A 14,676-nucleotide genomic window follows, 5' to 3' on the forward strand; every position below is an offset into this window, starting at 1 on the left:
GTCCAGTCAGACCAGCAAGCCCCATCCCAAACCCATCCCAGTCCCACCTTGCCCTGTCCCAGGCACCCACACCAGTCAGCGGGGTCACAGTCACGCTTGGTGCGCGTGGGGAAGCGAATCCCACTTACCAGGGCGTCAAAGACAAGCGTGTCATACACATTCGTGTCCGAATTCTCCATCATGATGGAGAACAAGGCATCCAATGTGTCCTGGAGGAACTGAAGGAGACAAGAGAACCGTGAGAACCTGGATGTTAACTCCCAGCATCATCCCAGACCCATCTCTGAGCGCAGGAGTGACCTGCCCATCCTCAGCCCCTCCCAGTGTGGGGATCCAGCCCTATGGGCTCAGCTGGGCTCCTGGGCTCCCCGTGAGCTCCTGGGGCTGATGGGGTGATCGTTTCAGGCAGAAGCAGCATTTCTCCCTGGGGAAGGGGCACTGAGGCTGCACAGGATGCCTCCAGTGCACCCAGCTCAGCTCTAGCCCAGGGCAGCTCCCCTGACTCGCAGCACATCCAGCCAAGCTGCCAGGACACTGCTGGGGCTGACAGCATCTCCCAGGAGCTTTCGCATCCCTCTGCCCCGCTCGGGAGCAGCTACCTGGAGAGATGAGCAGGGGAGGGAGGAGGTGGGAGGGAGAATCCCAGCTATACCTTGATGACCTCCCCTCCGTCCACATGCATCAGCTTCTGGAGGTTCCCGGAGAGGAGGCTGGGCTTGGAGCGCCACTTCAGCAGCCCCAGCAGGTTGACTGGGTGGGAGGAAGGGGAGACTCAGCACGGCTGCACTTGCCCCCAGACCCGAGCATTCCCACCACCCCAGGCTCCTCCGTCCCCTCCTCGCTGCCCCATCGCAGAGGACCACGTGCTGCTCACTGCTGGCTCTGCTCTGGGGAGGGCACAGGGTGGGCACCCATCCTGCCTGAGCCCCCGCGGCTTCATCGTCCCGCCGTGTGGAAGGCGCTGCCATCCTCTTTCCAGCCCCACAGGAGCGAAGCCAAGACCCGAACCAGCAGGATTTGGCCCTGGAGCTGCGGATTCCCCACAAACTGCTCAGAGAAGGGAGCTGGGATAGGGGCTCCGTGGGATGCCAGCCTCGCTGACCAGTGTCCTACAGCCATTCTGGGGATGGGACCCTGCAAGGAACCCTGTGCCCCTTCCCTTTCCCCAGCAGCTCTGCAGGGCTGACTGCCGCCGTCCGGACACGTGTGGAGCAGCTGGGACCCCGCTGACCTCCAGCTCCCCATAATCGGTGCAGAAAGCGTCCTGACTTCAGCACCAGAACGGCATAAAACTCAGCTAAATAAAGGGTTGTGACTGCAGAAGCTGCAGTTCTGCTGCAGGAAGTGAATTAACGGAACAGCAACAGCCCTGAGCGCGGCTGGCACCAAACCGCAGCGGCCCCAGACCCCAGCAGGGATGAGTCACTGTGCGCTGCGAGGCTGTGACCTCTGAGCTGCGAGGCTGCAGTCCCCGAGCTGCGAGGCTGCAGTCCCCGAGCCTTGTGCCAGGGCTGTGGTTGCCCCAGCTGCATCGTTGCACCTCCACAAAACCATGACAAGCCTATCTATCCATCAGCCTTGCAGACGCAGCGCTGCAGATGTGGGGCAATCCCAGCTTTCCCGTGCCCTCTTCCCCTGGCTGAGCATCCCTGCTGCTCGCCTCCTGAGCTCGGAGCCCCCTGGCCACCTGACGGGCTGAGAGAGTTGGGTTTGTTCCACCTGGAGAAGAGAAGGCTCCAAGGAGACCTTATAGTGACCTTCCAGTACTTGAAGGGGCTGCAGGAAAGCTGGGGAGGGACTTTTTATAAAGCCATGGAGTGATAGGATGAGGGAGAATAGCTTTAAATTAGAGATGGGAAGATTTAGAATAGACATAAGGAGGAATTTCTCCACGATGAGGGTGGGGAGGCTGCTGCCCAGGGAAGCTGCAGCTGCCCCATCCGTGGGGGTCTTGAAGGCCAGGATGGATGGGGCTTGGAGAAACTGGATCCAGTGGGAGGTGTCCATGCCCGTGGCAGGGAGGGTTGGAATTAGATGATATTTAAGGTCCCTTTCAACTCAAATCATTCTGTGATTCTATGATTCTGTCCTTGGCCTGAGGCAAGAGCCCAGCCTTTCCCCCGGCACAGCATCCCTGTGCCACACCGCATCCCACCACACTGGGACTAGAGTGGTCCGGGGTGGAAAAGCAGCGGTGGAGTGGAGGCACCACCCCAGGGGGGATCCTGGACTCACCATTCTGGGTCAGCTTTGTGGAGCAGACGAGCGTTGAGATCTGGAAGCTGTCCCGGGTGGACACGGTTAATCCCGACGCAGTCCCGCTCACGCGGAATGAGGAGCCGGAGAGGAGCTTGGGCTCGGACATGTTCCTGATGGAGGGCAGGGTCAGGTATGCGGCGGCATCCTCCAGCTTCTTGCTGTCACCCTGCAAGGCAGACACGTCTGGGACCGGGCACACAGTCCACGGGACATGGCACGGCCCTGGGATTGGCTTTGGCCAAGAGCACCTGGCTCGGATCAGCCCTAGGGCAGCCACCAGGAGCAGGGACAGGATCATCCCCCTGCACTTGTGAAGCTGCAGCTTGAATCCTGGGCTCAGTTCTGGGCCCCTTGCTCCAAGAAAGCCCTGGAGGGGCTGGAACGCATCCGGAGAGGGGATCGGAGCTGGGAAGGGTCTGGAGAACAGGGGTTGTGGGGGCGGCTGAGGGACCTGAGGCTGTTGAGCCTGGAGAAGAGGAGGTGAGGGGAGACCTCCTGGCTCTGCGCAGCTCCCAGAGAGGAGGTTGGAACCAGGCGGGGGTCGGGCTCTGCTCCCCAGGAACCAGGGATGGGAGGAAACACCTCAGGTTGTGCCAAGGAGGGTTAAACTGGATATTGGGAACAATTCCTTCATGGAAAGAGCGGTGAAGCCCTGGCAGAGGCTGTGGGGCGGTGCGGGAGCCCTGGAGGGGATCAAACCCAGCTTGGCCGTGGCACTTGGGGACAGGGTTTGGTCCCACGGGTGGGTTGGGCTGGATGAGCTCAAGGGGCTTTTCCAACTTCAGTGATTCTGTGACTCCATGATTCCACGACTTTGCTGTGCAGAGTGGGGCAGAACAAGGGGTCAGCAGATCCTCGTGCGGGTGACAGGGCTCCCACCTCAGGGCATCCTTACAGCTTGCAGGAGCTTCTGGGATGTGGGACCCAGCGCAGGGAATCGCTGCGTGCGGAGCAGAGCCCCATGCAGGCACCACAGCGAGGTCACAGGGCTCTGGGTAGGGTCTCCCCAGAGCGGAGCAGAGGGACAGAACCCCCTCCCTCACGTGCTGGCCACACTGCTTTGGATGCAGAAGCCCCCAAAAGATGCAGAACTTGGGACTGGATCTAGGTTGCCTCAAATAACTGCGGTCACAGCGCCAGGAACAGCAGGGAAGGCGAGGTAAAACTTAAGATGAAAAACAGAGGAGCCAAGGGACTGAGGTGGGAAGGTCACCTCCTGCGGGCAAGGAACGCTGAAGTGGTGCCAACGCGCGGAGGAAGAGCCCTGAGCTCCCCCTCGCCTGCAGCCCCCCAGCCTGGCACAGGGGGGCACGGGGAAAGGGGGGCAGCACCTTCAGGGGTTCACGCTCCAGTGTCGGAGGCCACTGCGCTTTTCCCAAAGGAACAGTGCATTTCCCCTCCTCGCCTTCCCTCTCTGCTACCTCAGAATTAAACCCAGGCAGCTTTAGGCAGGCAAACGCCGGTGAAATCAGGTAAAGCGCAGCAAACGCCTTCACGGGGATGTTCCCTCCTGAGTCAGATGCGTTTAATTTCCCTTTTCCCAAACAAAACCTGGCATTTGGAAGGGAGCAGCGCTGGCGTTGGAGACGCTGCATGCGAGGAGTGTGGCAGCAGCCCCCCCACCACCAAGGAGAAAGGACAGAGGGAGAGAGGGACTGGAGACCCTTGGGGACTTTGGGTTCGTGCCACCAGCTCCAGCAGGGACCGGGACCCCAGCCCCACACAGGCGGCTGCAGGGAGAGCTCCAGCCCTGCCCCAGGGTGTGGGGGGTCTGCCTGCCCCCCCATACCTTGTACAGCACCAAGTCATGCTCCCCGTCACGTAGCGTCGTCCCGTCGGCTTGCATCAGCTTCACGAAGGCCATGGAGAAAATCCGCTCACTTTTGTCTTTGGCTGGGGGAGACGAGACGCAGGGAGAGGTGAAGGTGGCCCAGGAGGAGCTGGGGCTGCACCACAGCCAGGGAAAGGGCCGCTCGGCCAGGGGCTCCCGTCCTCGAGCAGCCAGGGATGGGGAGGGAGGGAAATGGGTTTTCTGCGTCCTGGGAGAAGCTGCAACTGTTTGGGAATTTTGGGGTGGGAGAGACGGCGGCGATGAGCTGACACGCAGCCGGAGGAGATGGGGGCTGCAGAGCCAAATCTGCAGAAACAAGGTGGGCTTGGGGCAGGCAGGGTTCGGCAGCCGCTTGCAAGACGCAGTTTGCTGCCTTGCCATGCAGCGTGGGGACAGAGGAGAACAGCGGTGACAGCTTCCTTCCACCCCAGGGAATCCACGTCTCACAGCATCCCTGGTGCATCCCACATAGTGCAAGACGAAGGTGGCCTCCAGGGATGGGGCAGCCACCCCTGCTCTGGGCAACCTGTTCCAGGGCCTCCCCACCCTCCCAGGAGAACATTTCTCCCCAAGATCTCATCTCAATCTCCCCTCTTGTAGCTCAAAACTGTTCCCCTCATCCTGTCCCTGCACTCCCTGATCCAGAGCCCCTTCCCAGCTCCCCTAGAGCCTCTTTCCCTGCTGGAATCTGCTCTAAGGTCTCTCCACAGCCTTCTCTTCTCCAGGCTGGACAACCCCAATTCTCCCAGCCTGGCCTCCTACGGGAGGTTCTCCAGCCCTCACATCATCTCTGTGGCCTCCTCTGGACTCGCTCCAACAGCTCCATGTCCTGTGCTGAGGACTCCAGAGCTGGACCCAGGGCTCCAGGTGGGTCTCCCAGAGCAGAGGGGCAGGATCCCTTCCCTTGCCCTGTGCTGGCCACGCAGCTGGGGATGCAGCCCTGGCAGAGGGAAATCTGAGGAGGGAAGACACTCACAGTCACTGGAGGAGCGGTGCCGGAAGGTGAACCTCAGGTGGGTTTTGTAGACGTCTTCAATGGGAACAGCAATCTGCAAGAGAGACCATGAGCCTGTGTGAGGACAAGGCGGGGAGTGGGATGAGTGACCTGGCTGGCCAGGACCTGTCTGTGCTTGGGCAAAGGCTGTGCTGCACCCTGAGCGGCTTAGACCCAACCCCACGCGCTTTCCTTCCCATTTGTGAGGCTGAACTGGAGGCACAGGTGTCCCCGTCCAGGAGCCAGCAGGTAGAGGCCGGAGTGGTGCAGGCGGAGCCCCCCTGGACCCCCTTGGATCATCGTCAGGGGCGAGCATCGCCTCCCCGCTGCGGGACACCCGAGGTCTCCATCCAGGATCTGAGCACCGGCACCATCTCTCTGTGCCGGGGAGCCGGGGATGTGGCCCCCTGAGACACCAGCCCTGGTGGGGAGCCCCCTCCCGCAGCTCGGTGCTGCCGCGCTGGAGCAGTGAGGGATGCGGCCGCAGGGATTGCAGCCCCCGTCCCAACCCAGCCCTGCATCCCGAGGCTGGTGCCGACCTTCACCGTCTCCATCCAGCGCTGGTGCCGCTGCTGGTAATAAACCACCGAGCGGTACTCGCTGGCCGGCTTGTCCCCCGCGCCGTGGTAGATCACGTTCTGCAGAGAGGGAGCAGCAGGAGACGTGCTCAGCTCCTCACTTGACTTGTTACAGACCAAAGCAACCCAAAGGGCAGAAGAATTCTGCATCCTCTGCCACCCCAGGCCACCCCTTGAGTAATCCAGCCCCTAAGATGCTCCCCCTGCCCACCATGTGGGGACATCGTTCCGATGCACCAACCCAGCCGGTGTGGGGACATCTTTCCAACTGTCCCTTCCCAGCCAGGCTCAGAGGGCAGCGAGAGGCTTCCCTGTCCCCACCCGCCCCTGTCAAGCCCGGCACCTGCGGTACCTGCACCACGCTGCCCGCCTCATCGCAGACGCACACCGTCACCTCCACGTTCTTCTGCGTCTTCTTGTTCCCCTTGTCAAACTCGCCCTGCACCAGCGTCAGGTAGATGTCGTTCCTGATGTCTCCTGGGGGGCACAGCCCTGTCAGCGAGGCGGGGTCCCCCCTGCAGCGGGGCACCCCATAACCCCACGCTGGGGACCACAGAGACCACCCGCATCCATCCCGCTGCCCGGCTTGCCTGGCATGATGACCTCGGGGTAGCCCAGCTTGCGCGCCACCACCGTGCTGCGGTCCACGAGGTGGGGATGGTCCTTCCGCACTTGGCTCAGGTCTCCCCACAGCATCTTCAGGGACACCCAGAACCCTGCCGGGGCGGAGCGTGGGATGTCGGACCCACAGCGTGCACCAGCTGTGCCTGCACTGGGTGATGCTTCTCGCTGCACGCTCCTCCTGTGGCAGTGGCTGCCCCTCCCTGGGCTCCGTCTCAGATGGATTTGGGTGGGTGGGTCACCCCATGCAGCTCTGATCCTGATTCCCGGGACAGCACACACAGCGCAGCCCTGGCTGCACCGGGACCAACCTCACACCCCCTGTGGCTGCTGCGGTTTTCCATAGAATCATGGAATGGTTTGGGTGGAAGGGGACCTCAAACCCCATCCAGTTCCCACAGGCAGGGACACCTCCCGTGGGATCAGGGGCTCCAAGTCCCATCCAAGCTGGCCTTGAACCCCTCCAGGGATGGAGCAGCCACCACTGCTCTGGGCAACCTGGGCCAGGGCCTCCCACCCTCACAGGAAAACATTTCTCGCTAAGATCTCATCTCAATCTCCCCTCTTTAAGATGAAAGAGGAGACATCTTCATTATTCTAAGGGTGGCAGCGTGCAAGAGCCAGGGGGAGGCAGTGGGAGAGGGCTCAGGGCTGGCCAGGGACCAGAGCGAGCCCTGCAGCAGATGGCACGGGGGGACCCCAGCCCAGCAGCATCCTCAGGGAAACCAGACGGGCTGGGGGCCCCCACAGCACAGAGCAGGCACAGGGCAGGTGGGGGCTCTACCTTGTCCCTTGTGGTTGATGTCCTTCCCCTCCATCGCCTTCTGGATCATGTTGTGAAGGAAATCATTGTCGGCAGTTGCCCTGTGGACACCAGAGTAGGGCAGGTGGAGGGGCTCCTCAATAGGGAACCCACACGGGTGCTCCCCATGGGCACCAGCCACCAGCAAAGGGAAGGACAGCCTGGACCCTGCTCCCAAACCACCGGCAGCCACAACAGCCCGAATCCACTCTAGCTCCCACACCATCCGGGAAGGAGATGCCAGACAGCACCTGCAGAGCCTGGGAGCCCAGCGCACGTGGGGCAGGGAGGCAGCGCTCCGGTCTGCTGCCCGTGGAGGCAACTTTGCCGATCTCACTGCCTGTGGGGACCCGGTTATACCACCTCCCGGGGTCTACAGGCCCGTGGCAAAGCCACATCCCATGGGAAAACCTCGGTTCTTTGGTCCTGGCACCACTTGCGGCTGCCGACCCTGTACCTGCTGCTCCCTCCCGTTGCTCCGAGTCCCGCTGCCCCCCAGGACTCACAGGTGGACGGGGATGAAGTGCTGCTTGTCCTCGTCGCTCTCGCACTTCCCCTTGGTGATGTCCGTGATGTCCATCACTGCAGCACAGGGGTGGTGATGTGGGGCGGCTGCCACGGGCTCTGGCACCTCCAGCCCCCCAGCGCCAGGACTCTCTGTGCCAATTACTCCCAGGACCAGCACCCAGGGCAGATTTGCCCCACCCTGTGCCCCCAGCACTGCCCCATGAGGAGGTCATCGTGCCCCCCAAACCCATCTGCCATCCCACGTCAGCCAGCATCGAGCGGCACTGGGCTCTCCGCAGGCAGAAACCCTGCGCCTGCACGGTTCCGCGGTGGATGGAGGCGCCGGGACGTGGCATCCCGGCACAGCTCGCGCATGGGAAACGCTGCCAGCAGGGCTGCGGTAGCACCAGGATCACAGAACTGCTTGGTTGGAAAAGATCTTTGAGATCATCGAGTCCATCGGCACCCAGTGCAGGAAAGGGTCCCGTGCCCCAAGGCCACCGACCCCTCGGGCTCTCCCCTCCTCGTCCTGTGCTTCTCTGGCTGCTCTGGCACAGAGGGGTACCACGTGCCCAGCGTTCTCTGGGCAACAGCATCCAGGGCACCTCAGAGCTTCAAGGCAGACTTGGGGTAAAATAAGCCCTACCCAGGACCTCTCCACTGCCCACGGACAGGGGCTGGTGCGGAATGGACAGGGCACGGCACGATGGGCATCAGGACAATCCCCCCGATCCCTTTCCGGGAGTGCACTCAGCTCCGAGTGCAAGGAGCTGCTGACAAGTCCATCATTCACCTGGTAATTGTCCCGTTGCTGAGGTCTTAGCACAGGCTAATTAGCCAAGTGCAATCAATCCTTTCCCAGCAAGCCCATTCCCATGGGGGCCGCACCACGGCTCGAGGTGTATGGGGAGCTCTCAGCTTCGCGGGGCCAGGGATGCTCCTCACAGCGCAGGAGGATGGGGGGACACCCAGACCCTCTCCAAGAGGCCAAGAGGTGGCCAAGACGGGGTTGCTGAGGGAGTTGGCAAAGCTGTGGGGTCTCCTCCCGGCACCTGAGGCAGACCCCGCGCTCACCTGAGATGCCGAAGGGCCGCCGGAGCCCCGTGCTGAGCTTGCGGCTGTAGGATTCACGCAGGTCCATGCGTCCCACCCGGATGATCTGGCACACCAGGAAAAGTCGCTCCCGCTTCAGGTCGTTGCTGCCCAGGTCCTGGGGGAGGAAAAGGGGTTGCGTGAGCTGGGCATGGGCAGCACCACACGGGGATGCACCTCTGCCAGCGCCCAGTGACTGGGGTATCGGGGATGCCTCTGCCTGCACTGGGTGACGGTGGGGCATCAGGGATGCCTCTAATTGCACCGGGTGACCGTGAGGTACCCAGACGTGCCCCTGCTGGCACCGGGTGACCATAACTTTTCAAGGATGTGGGGGGGATAAACCAGCAGGTGCAAAGCTACCATGCATCCCCAATCCTGGCACCCCTGCTCTGCTTTGAGGGGCTGGGGAGCCCCCCTGTCACTGTGCCCCACAGAGGGGCTGGGCTGGAGGGCACGCAGCCCCCCTACCCCAGGAACACGGCGTTCCCTGCACCCCAGGCAGCCCCAAGCGTGAGGGATAGGGACAGTGCTGGGGCTGGGGTGGGGGACAATGGCCCCACGGGGCACCTGCAGCACGGCTGAGAGGGTCGGACACCTTGGGATGGAGTGAGTCTGACACAGGGGAGGCTTGGTGAGGTGGCCATGTGTCCCAGCTGCGGGCACCCTGGCAAGGTTGGGTCTCGTGGGTGCTGCCCCTGTGCCAGAACCTTCCTGCAGGGTGGCAGGGCACACGGCAGGGCTGCGGCACACGGCAGGGCCGCGCGGCCGATGGCTGCAGCGGGCAGGGGTCAGAGGTGGCGAGAGCCAGGGGAGCGCAGGGGCTGGAAGTGCTGATGCTGCTCATTAGCACTGATTATCCCAGCTCATCTGCATATGCTTGGCTCTGCTTGGGCCGTCCTGGGGGTCAGCTCGGCTCTGCTGGCGCAGCAGGAAAAGATGCTGGGTCAGCAGGCGTTGCCCATAGCCAAGGACCCGCTGAGCCCGCTGCAGGAGCAGGATGGGGTGGGAGTGGGGCACGGACCCCAACAGCCCCGCGCTGGGAGAGGAGGCCACGAGGGGTGCAGGTGCCAGGATCGGGGTTGGCACAGGAGCTTCTGGGATGGGGGATGCAGGAGAACTGAGCAGCACGGAGGGAGCAGCAGGGATCTGGCTGCTCGCATGGCCTTGTGTGGGGGGCTGGATGCATCCGGAATGCCGGAGGCGCAGGCAGCACTGCAGAAGGGAAGGGATGGGGGGTGCGGGACGTGGGAGAAATGAGCAGTGAGGAGAGCGCAGCAGGGAGGAGCGGGGATCTGCAGGAGCCTTGTGCAGGGGGCTGGATGCGTGCAGGGGGCTGGGGGCTGGATGCATCACAAATGCTGGGGGCTCGAGAACCCGCTGCAGGAGCTGTGGGGCTGGTTGGGATGGGGCACGTGAGAAACAAGCAGCAGGGAGAGCAGGGATTTGGCTGCTCATGTGGCCTCGTGCATGGGGCTGGATGCATCCGGGATGCCGGAGGCGCAGGCAGCACTGGAGGAGCTGCGAGGCTGGCTGGGATGGTGGGTGCAGTAGAAATGAGCAGAAAGGAGAGCGGAGCAGGGGTTTGACTGCTCACAGGGTCCTTGTGTGAGGGGCTGGATGTGGGATGCCAATTGCAGGCGGCAGCCTCGTTGTGCCCGGGCTCTGCACTCACCGTGAAGATGACCTTAAGGTTGTTGAGCAGCTCAAGGTCCTGCGGGACACCCGTGCTGGCCCAGCGGATCACATAGTTCTCGCTGCGGGGGACGGCAAGGGGTAAGGAACCCACGGCGAGGGGCTGGCACCACGGTGGCCACAGCAGCAGCGCTGCAGCTCAGCGCGGCCACGCGCAGCGGGGTCTGGCCAGGCAGGGGCTGCAGCCCTCTAGCAACCGCCACGACACCCGCTGGAGGTGCCCAACCCCTGCCAGTTCCCCCATGGGCAACCAGGGGGCTGAGGATGGGCAACCGGGGGCTGGGGATGGGCAACCGGGGGCTGGGGATGGTTGCCGTGGTGGCCCACCTGATGCTGCGCTGCTGGCCAGGGTCATAGAGCGCCATCAGCAGCTGCGCCTCCTCGCCGATGTTGCAGACGAAGTTGCGGACGCAGAGGTAGAGGCTGTGGGAGGGCGAGGCTGCTCGGTGGGCGCTGCAGCTCAGCACGCTCTGCTGCGGGCTCTGCGGGGCACGGGGCAGCTCTGACCCACAGCTCCGACCCACAGCGCTGCAGCTCAGCACGCTCTGCTGAGAGCTCCGTGGGGCACAGCGCAGACCCACAGCTTGGCCCCAGATTTTGGCTCCCAGCTTAACCTCATGGCTCAGCCCCACAGCGTGGCCCCACTGTTCAGCCTCACGCAAGGCTCAGGCTCTCAGGGCAGAGGGGTCCCCTATGGCTCCCACCGTCTCCTCCTGGATGCGCTGGGTGACGGTCTGCGCCGCTTTCTTGTGCGCCTGGAAGAGGCTGGTGACGCTGGTCCTGTCGGGGTCCAGGATGTTCTCGTCCTCGTCCCGCACCACCAGGTCCAGCGCGAGGATCCTGTGGGGCCGGGGGGGGTCAGGGGGGACCTGGCACCCATCGGGGCAGGGGGACGTGGGTCTGCACATCCACTGGGACCCACCAGCCCTGGCACGGGGACAGGGACAGCCGGGATGATGGGGATACGGGGACAGCAGCCAGGACAGCAGGGACATATGCACAGATAGGACGATGGGGACAACACAGCAGAAGGTCAAGCATTCCGTGTGTGGGTAGGGGGATCCCCTGCTCTCCCATCCCCGCTCCCTGGTGCCATCACTCGCTGTCCCTGCTCTCCAATCCCATCTCTCCCTGTTCCATCTCTCCTGTCCCACCTCCCCTGTTCCATCTCCCCCCATTCTTTCTCTCCTGTCCCACCTCCCCTGTTCCATCTCCTCCCATCCCTTCTCTCCTGTCCCACCTCCCCTGTTCCATCTCCCCCCATCCTTTCTCTCCTGTCCCACCTCCCCCGTTCCATCTCTCCCCATCCCTTCTCTCCTGTCCCCGTGCTCACTTGTTGCCATAGTCGATCCTGCCAGTCACCTCCCTCTTGAGCTGTAGGAGCTCGTCCTTGGGCAGTGTCCCCGAGAGCAGCTGCGAGCGCCGCTCCATCAGCTGGCACATCATCTGCTTCACCTGCCGGTACCGCTCCATCCGCCCAGCCTGCGGGCATCACCGCAGCGTCACCGCGTGTCCCCGTGGAGCCCTGGCACCCCCAGGCCCTGGCGCTCACCACGTAGAGCTGCTTCCAGATGGTGGCCCATTCCCGCAGCGTGGTGGTGATCTCCTGCACCATCGGCATCTCGGCGGGCACCACGCTCTCCTGCGCCCTGAGGAAGGGCAGGGGGTCCTGAGCCTCGCGGTGTGCACAGAGGCGCCCACCCACCCCATGCCCCGGACCTACCCCCTGCGCTCCACCACGGCGCCCTTCAGGTGGATCAGCGAAGCCGGGAAGATGCCCTGGAGAGCTTGGAGCCATCAGCTCCTGCAGGCAGGAGCCCCGGAGCGAGGGTCCCAGCCCGGCGATGCCACAGGGTGCCCAGAGCTCCCACCCAGTCGGGACGCACAGACAAGGATGATGGGGACACAGGGACAGCCAACCAGGTGAGCAGGGACATAGGGACAGACAGGACAGGACAACAGGGACACAGGGACAGCCAGCCAGGATGATGGGGACACAGGGGCACCCAGCAGGGACATACAGACAGACAGGATGATGGGGACACAGGGACAGCCAGCTGGGATAGCAGGGATATATGGACAGCTAGGACAGTGGGGACATATGGACACATAGACTCATAGAATAGTTAGGGCTGGAAGGGACCTTAAAGATCATCCAGTTCCAACTCCCCTGCTATAGGCAGGGACATCCCACTAGATCAGGTTACCCAAGGCCCCATCCAACCTCTCCTTGAACATCTCCAGGGATGGGGCAGCCACAGCTTCCCTGGGCAACCCATTCCAGCGTCTCACCAGTCTCATGGTGAAGAAATTCTTCCTAATGTCTATTCTACATCCGCCCTTCTCCAGTTTATACCCGTCCTCCCGTGTCCTATCACCACAAGCCTTTAGGAACAGTCCCTCCCCAGCTTTCTTGTAGCTCCTTTCAGGTACTGGAAGGTCACTATAAGGTCTCCTCTGAGCCTTCTCTTCTCCAGGCTTCCCAAGCCCAACTCTCTCAGCCTGGCCTCATATGGAACGTGCTCCAGCCCTCGGATCATCCTTGTAGCCTCCTCAATGTTACTCTTCTCCCAGTCACCACGGATTTCTCCTGATTGCCATGACTTTTCAAATATAATGGAGAGTGGCTTGGACACCACGTCTGCCAATTCCCTCAGGACTCTGGGAGGCATCTCATCGGGTCCCAGGCACTTCAGGTTCCTCAGGTGGTCACAAACCTGATCCCTCTCTAAGGACGATGGGGACACAGGGACAGCCAGCTGGGACAGCAGGGACATACGGACAGACAGACGCAGGGACAGGGCAAGCAGCAGCCTTGCCCCCCAGCAGCCCCACACCTACCCGGGCAGCCCTGTTGCGCAGTGAGTAGCCGTGGTACCAGCCTGTGGGGACACGAGGGGCACCGTCACCACCCACACCCACCGGCACAAGGCAGGACCCGTGCTGGGGCTTGGGACCCGTGATCGGGTTCCAGGACCCCCGTCAGGGTGCAGGGTGTGTGCCAGGGTGTGGGACACATCTCTGGGGTGTGGGACCTGTGTCTGGGTTTCAGGACCTGTACTGGGGCACAGGACCCGTGCCTGGGCGTGTGGGACTTGTGCTGGGGTGCAGGACCCGTGTCTGGAGCGTGGGACCCGTGTCTGCGGCTCAGGATTTACTGGTGTCCTGTGACTGGGGTGTGGAACCCATGATCAGGGGCATGGAATCTATGCCTGGGGCAGGGGGTCCAGGACCTGTGCCAGGGCACGGGACCCCTGTTGGGGCGCAGGACCTGTATTTGGGGCTCAGGACCCACAATTGGGGTTTGGGACCCATGTCTGGGGTTCAGGACGTGTGACTGGGGTGCAGGACCTGTGCTGGAGGGTGGGACCTGTGTCAGGGTGTGGGACTCATGACTGGAGTTTGGAACCTGTGATCAGGGGCACGGGAGCCGTGTTGGGGCTCCCACCTCAGCCCCCTGACCCCAGCCCTTACCCTCAGAGGCTTGCAGGATGTGCACCGTCTCCCCGATCTGCAGCGGGAGGTGATGCTCGCTGGTGCGCACAAAGTTCCACACGGCTGCGGGTACAGGGGTCAAGGTGAGGGTGGGAGAGGAACCAGGAGCTGGGGGTCCTTCACCCCTCGCCGTGGGGGGCAGAGCCGCCTCAGCCAGCATCTCCCAGCGCCAAGAGCCAGGGGCTGAGCCCCAGCCCCACGCGGGGAGGCACAGCACGAGGCAGAGAGTGGGGTGGGAAGGGGACCCTGGACTCCACGAGAGCCTGGATGATGGGCATGTGGGGAGAGACAGACAGGATGAGGGGGACACAGGGACAGACAGCTCAGTCCCTGTTCAGGAGGCTGCTCAGGACCTCTCTGGGTGCTCAGCCCCAGCTCCGGGTGCAAGGAGAGGGCGCAGGAAGCAGCCCCATCCAAAACCGCGAAGAGGTGCAGTATTGCCGTGGGGTCAACGTGGCGCGCGGGGACCCTGAGCTGGGGCTGGTGCAGGGGGCAGGGCTGCGTGGGGTTGTCCTCACCGACACAGATGCTGCACCCAGCCCTGCAGCATCACTGCCAGTCGCCCCGTAGCCCCACACCATCACCCACACCACGACTGCCACTGTCACAGGGCCACCACAGTGGGAGAATTGCCAACACACCCAGTGCCAGCACGGTAGGATGTGGCCCCGCTTGTGCTGCCGAGCATCACCACCAGCTGCACGTAGCCCTGCACCATCGGTGCCACTCGCCCCGTAGCCCTGCACCATCGGTGCCACTCGCCCCGTAGCCCTGCAGCATCACCCAGCACCATCACCCACCC

The 14,676-nt window shown here is 63.0% G+C and overlaps 1 protein-coding gene across 6 annotated transcripts in view; it reads right to left on the reverse strand.

Annotated features, from left to right (window-relative positions):
• The window catches only part of LOC138720463 (dedicator of cytokinesis protein 2-like), a 57,261-nt gene that overhangs the window by 42,192 nt on the left and 393 nt on the right, over nucleotides 1–14,676 (reverse strand). For 4 of the 6 annotated variants that reach the window (XR_011337406.1, XR_011337407.1, XM_069856698.1 and 1 more), the window contains exons 2-20: nucleotides 13,854–13,937; nucleotides 13,221–13,261; nucleotides 12,103–12,158; nucleotides 11,932–12,028; nucleotides 11,713–11,861; nucleotides 11,084–11,219; nucleotides 10,707–10,861; nucleotides 10,360–10,441; nucleotides 8,667–8,802; nucleotides 7,592–7,667; nucleotides 7,068–7,147; nucleotides 6,253–6,378; nucleotides 6,015–6,139; nucleotides 5,624–5,722; nucleotides 5,067–5,139; nucleotides 4,049–4,152; nucleotides 2,236–2,425; nucleotides 653–750; nucleotides 129–218 (exon numbers count right to left, since the gene is read on the reverse strand). Coding sequence is in view for 4 of the 6 variants with exons in the window: in XM_069856698.1 (XP_069712799.1) it covers nucleotides 129–218; nucleotides 653–750; nucleotides 2,236–2,425; nucleotides 4,049–4,152; nucleotides 5,067–5,139; nucleotides 5,624–5,722; nucleotides 6,015–6,139; nucleotides 6,253–6,378; nucleotides 7,068–7,147; nucleotides 7,592–7,667; nucleotides 8,667–8,802; nucleotides 10,360–10,441; nucleotides 10,707–10,861; nucleotides 11,084–11,219; nucleotides 11,713–11,861; nucleotides 11,932–12,028; nucleotides 12,103–12,158; nucleotides 13,221–13,261; nucleotides 13,854–13,937 (1,997 nt within the window). In the remaining 2 variants the exon portion in view is untranslated. Of the gene's footprint in view, nucleotides 1–128; nucleotides 219–652; nucleotides 751–2,235; nucleotides 2,426–4,048; nucleotides 4,153–5,066; nucleotides 5,140–5,623; nucleotides 5,723–6,014; nucleotides 6,140–6,252; nucleotides 6,379–7,067; nucleotides 7,148–7,591; nucleotides 7,668–8,666; nucleotides 8,803–10,359; nucleotides 10,442–10,706; nucleotides 10,862–11,083; nucleotides 11,220–11,712; nucleotides 11,862–11,931; nucleotides 12,029–12,102; nucleotides 12,159–13,220; nucleotides 13,262–13,853; nucleotides 13,938–14,676 lie in introns of those variants that run through there. The other 2 variants (XM_069856697.1, XM_069856699.1) reach the window with 2 other exon arrangements.

Source organism: Phaenicophaeus curvirostris, chromosome 4 (assembly GCF_032191515.1).
Source record: "Phaenicophaeus curvirostris isolate KB17595 chromosome 4, BPBGC_Pcur_1.0, whole genome shotgun sequence".
NCBI lineage: Eukaryota > Metazoa > Chordata > Aves > Cuculiformes > Cuculidae > Phaenicophaeus > Phaenicophaeus curvirostris.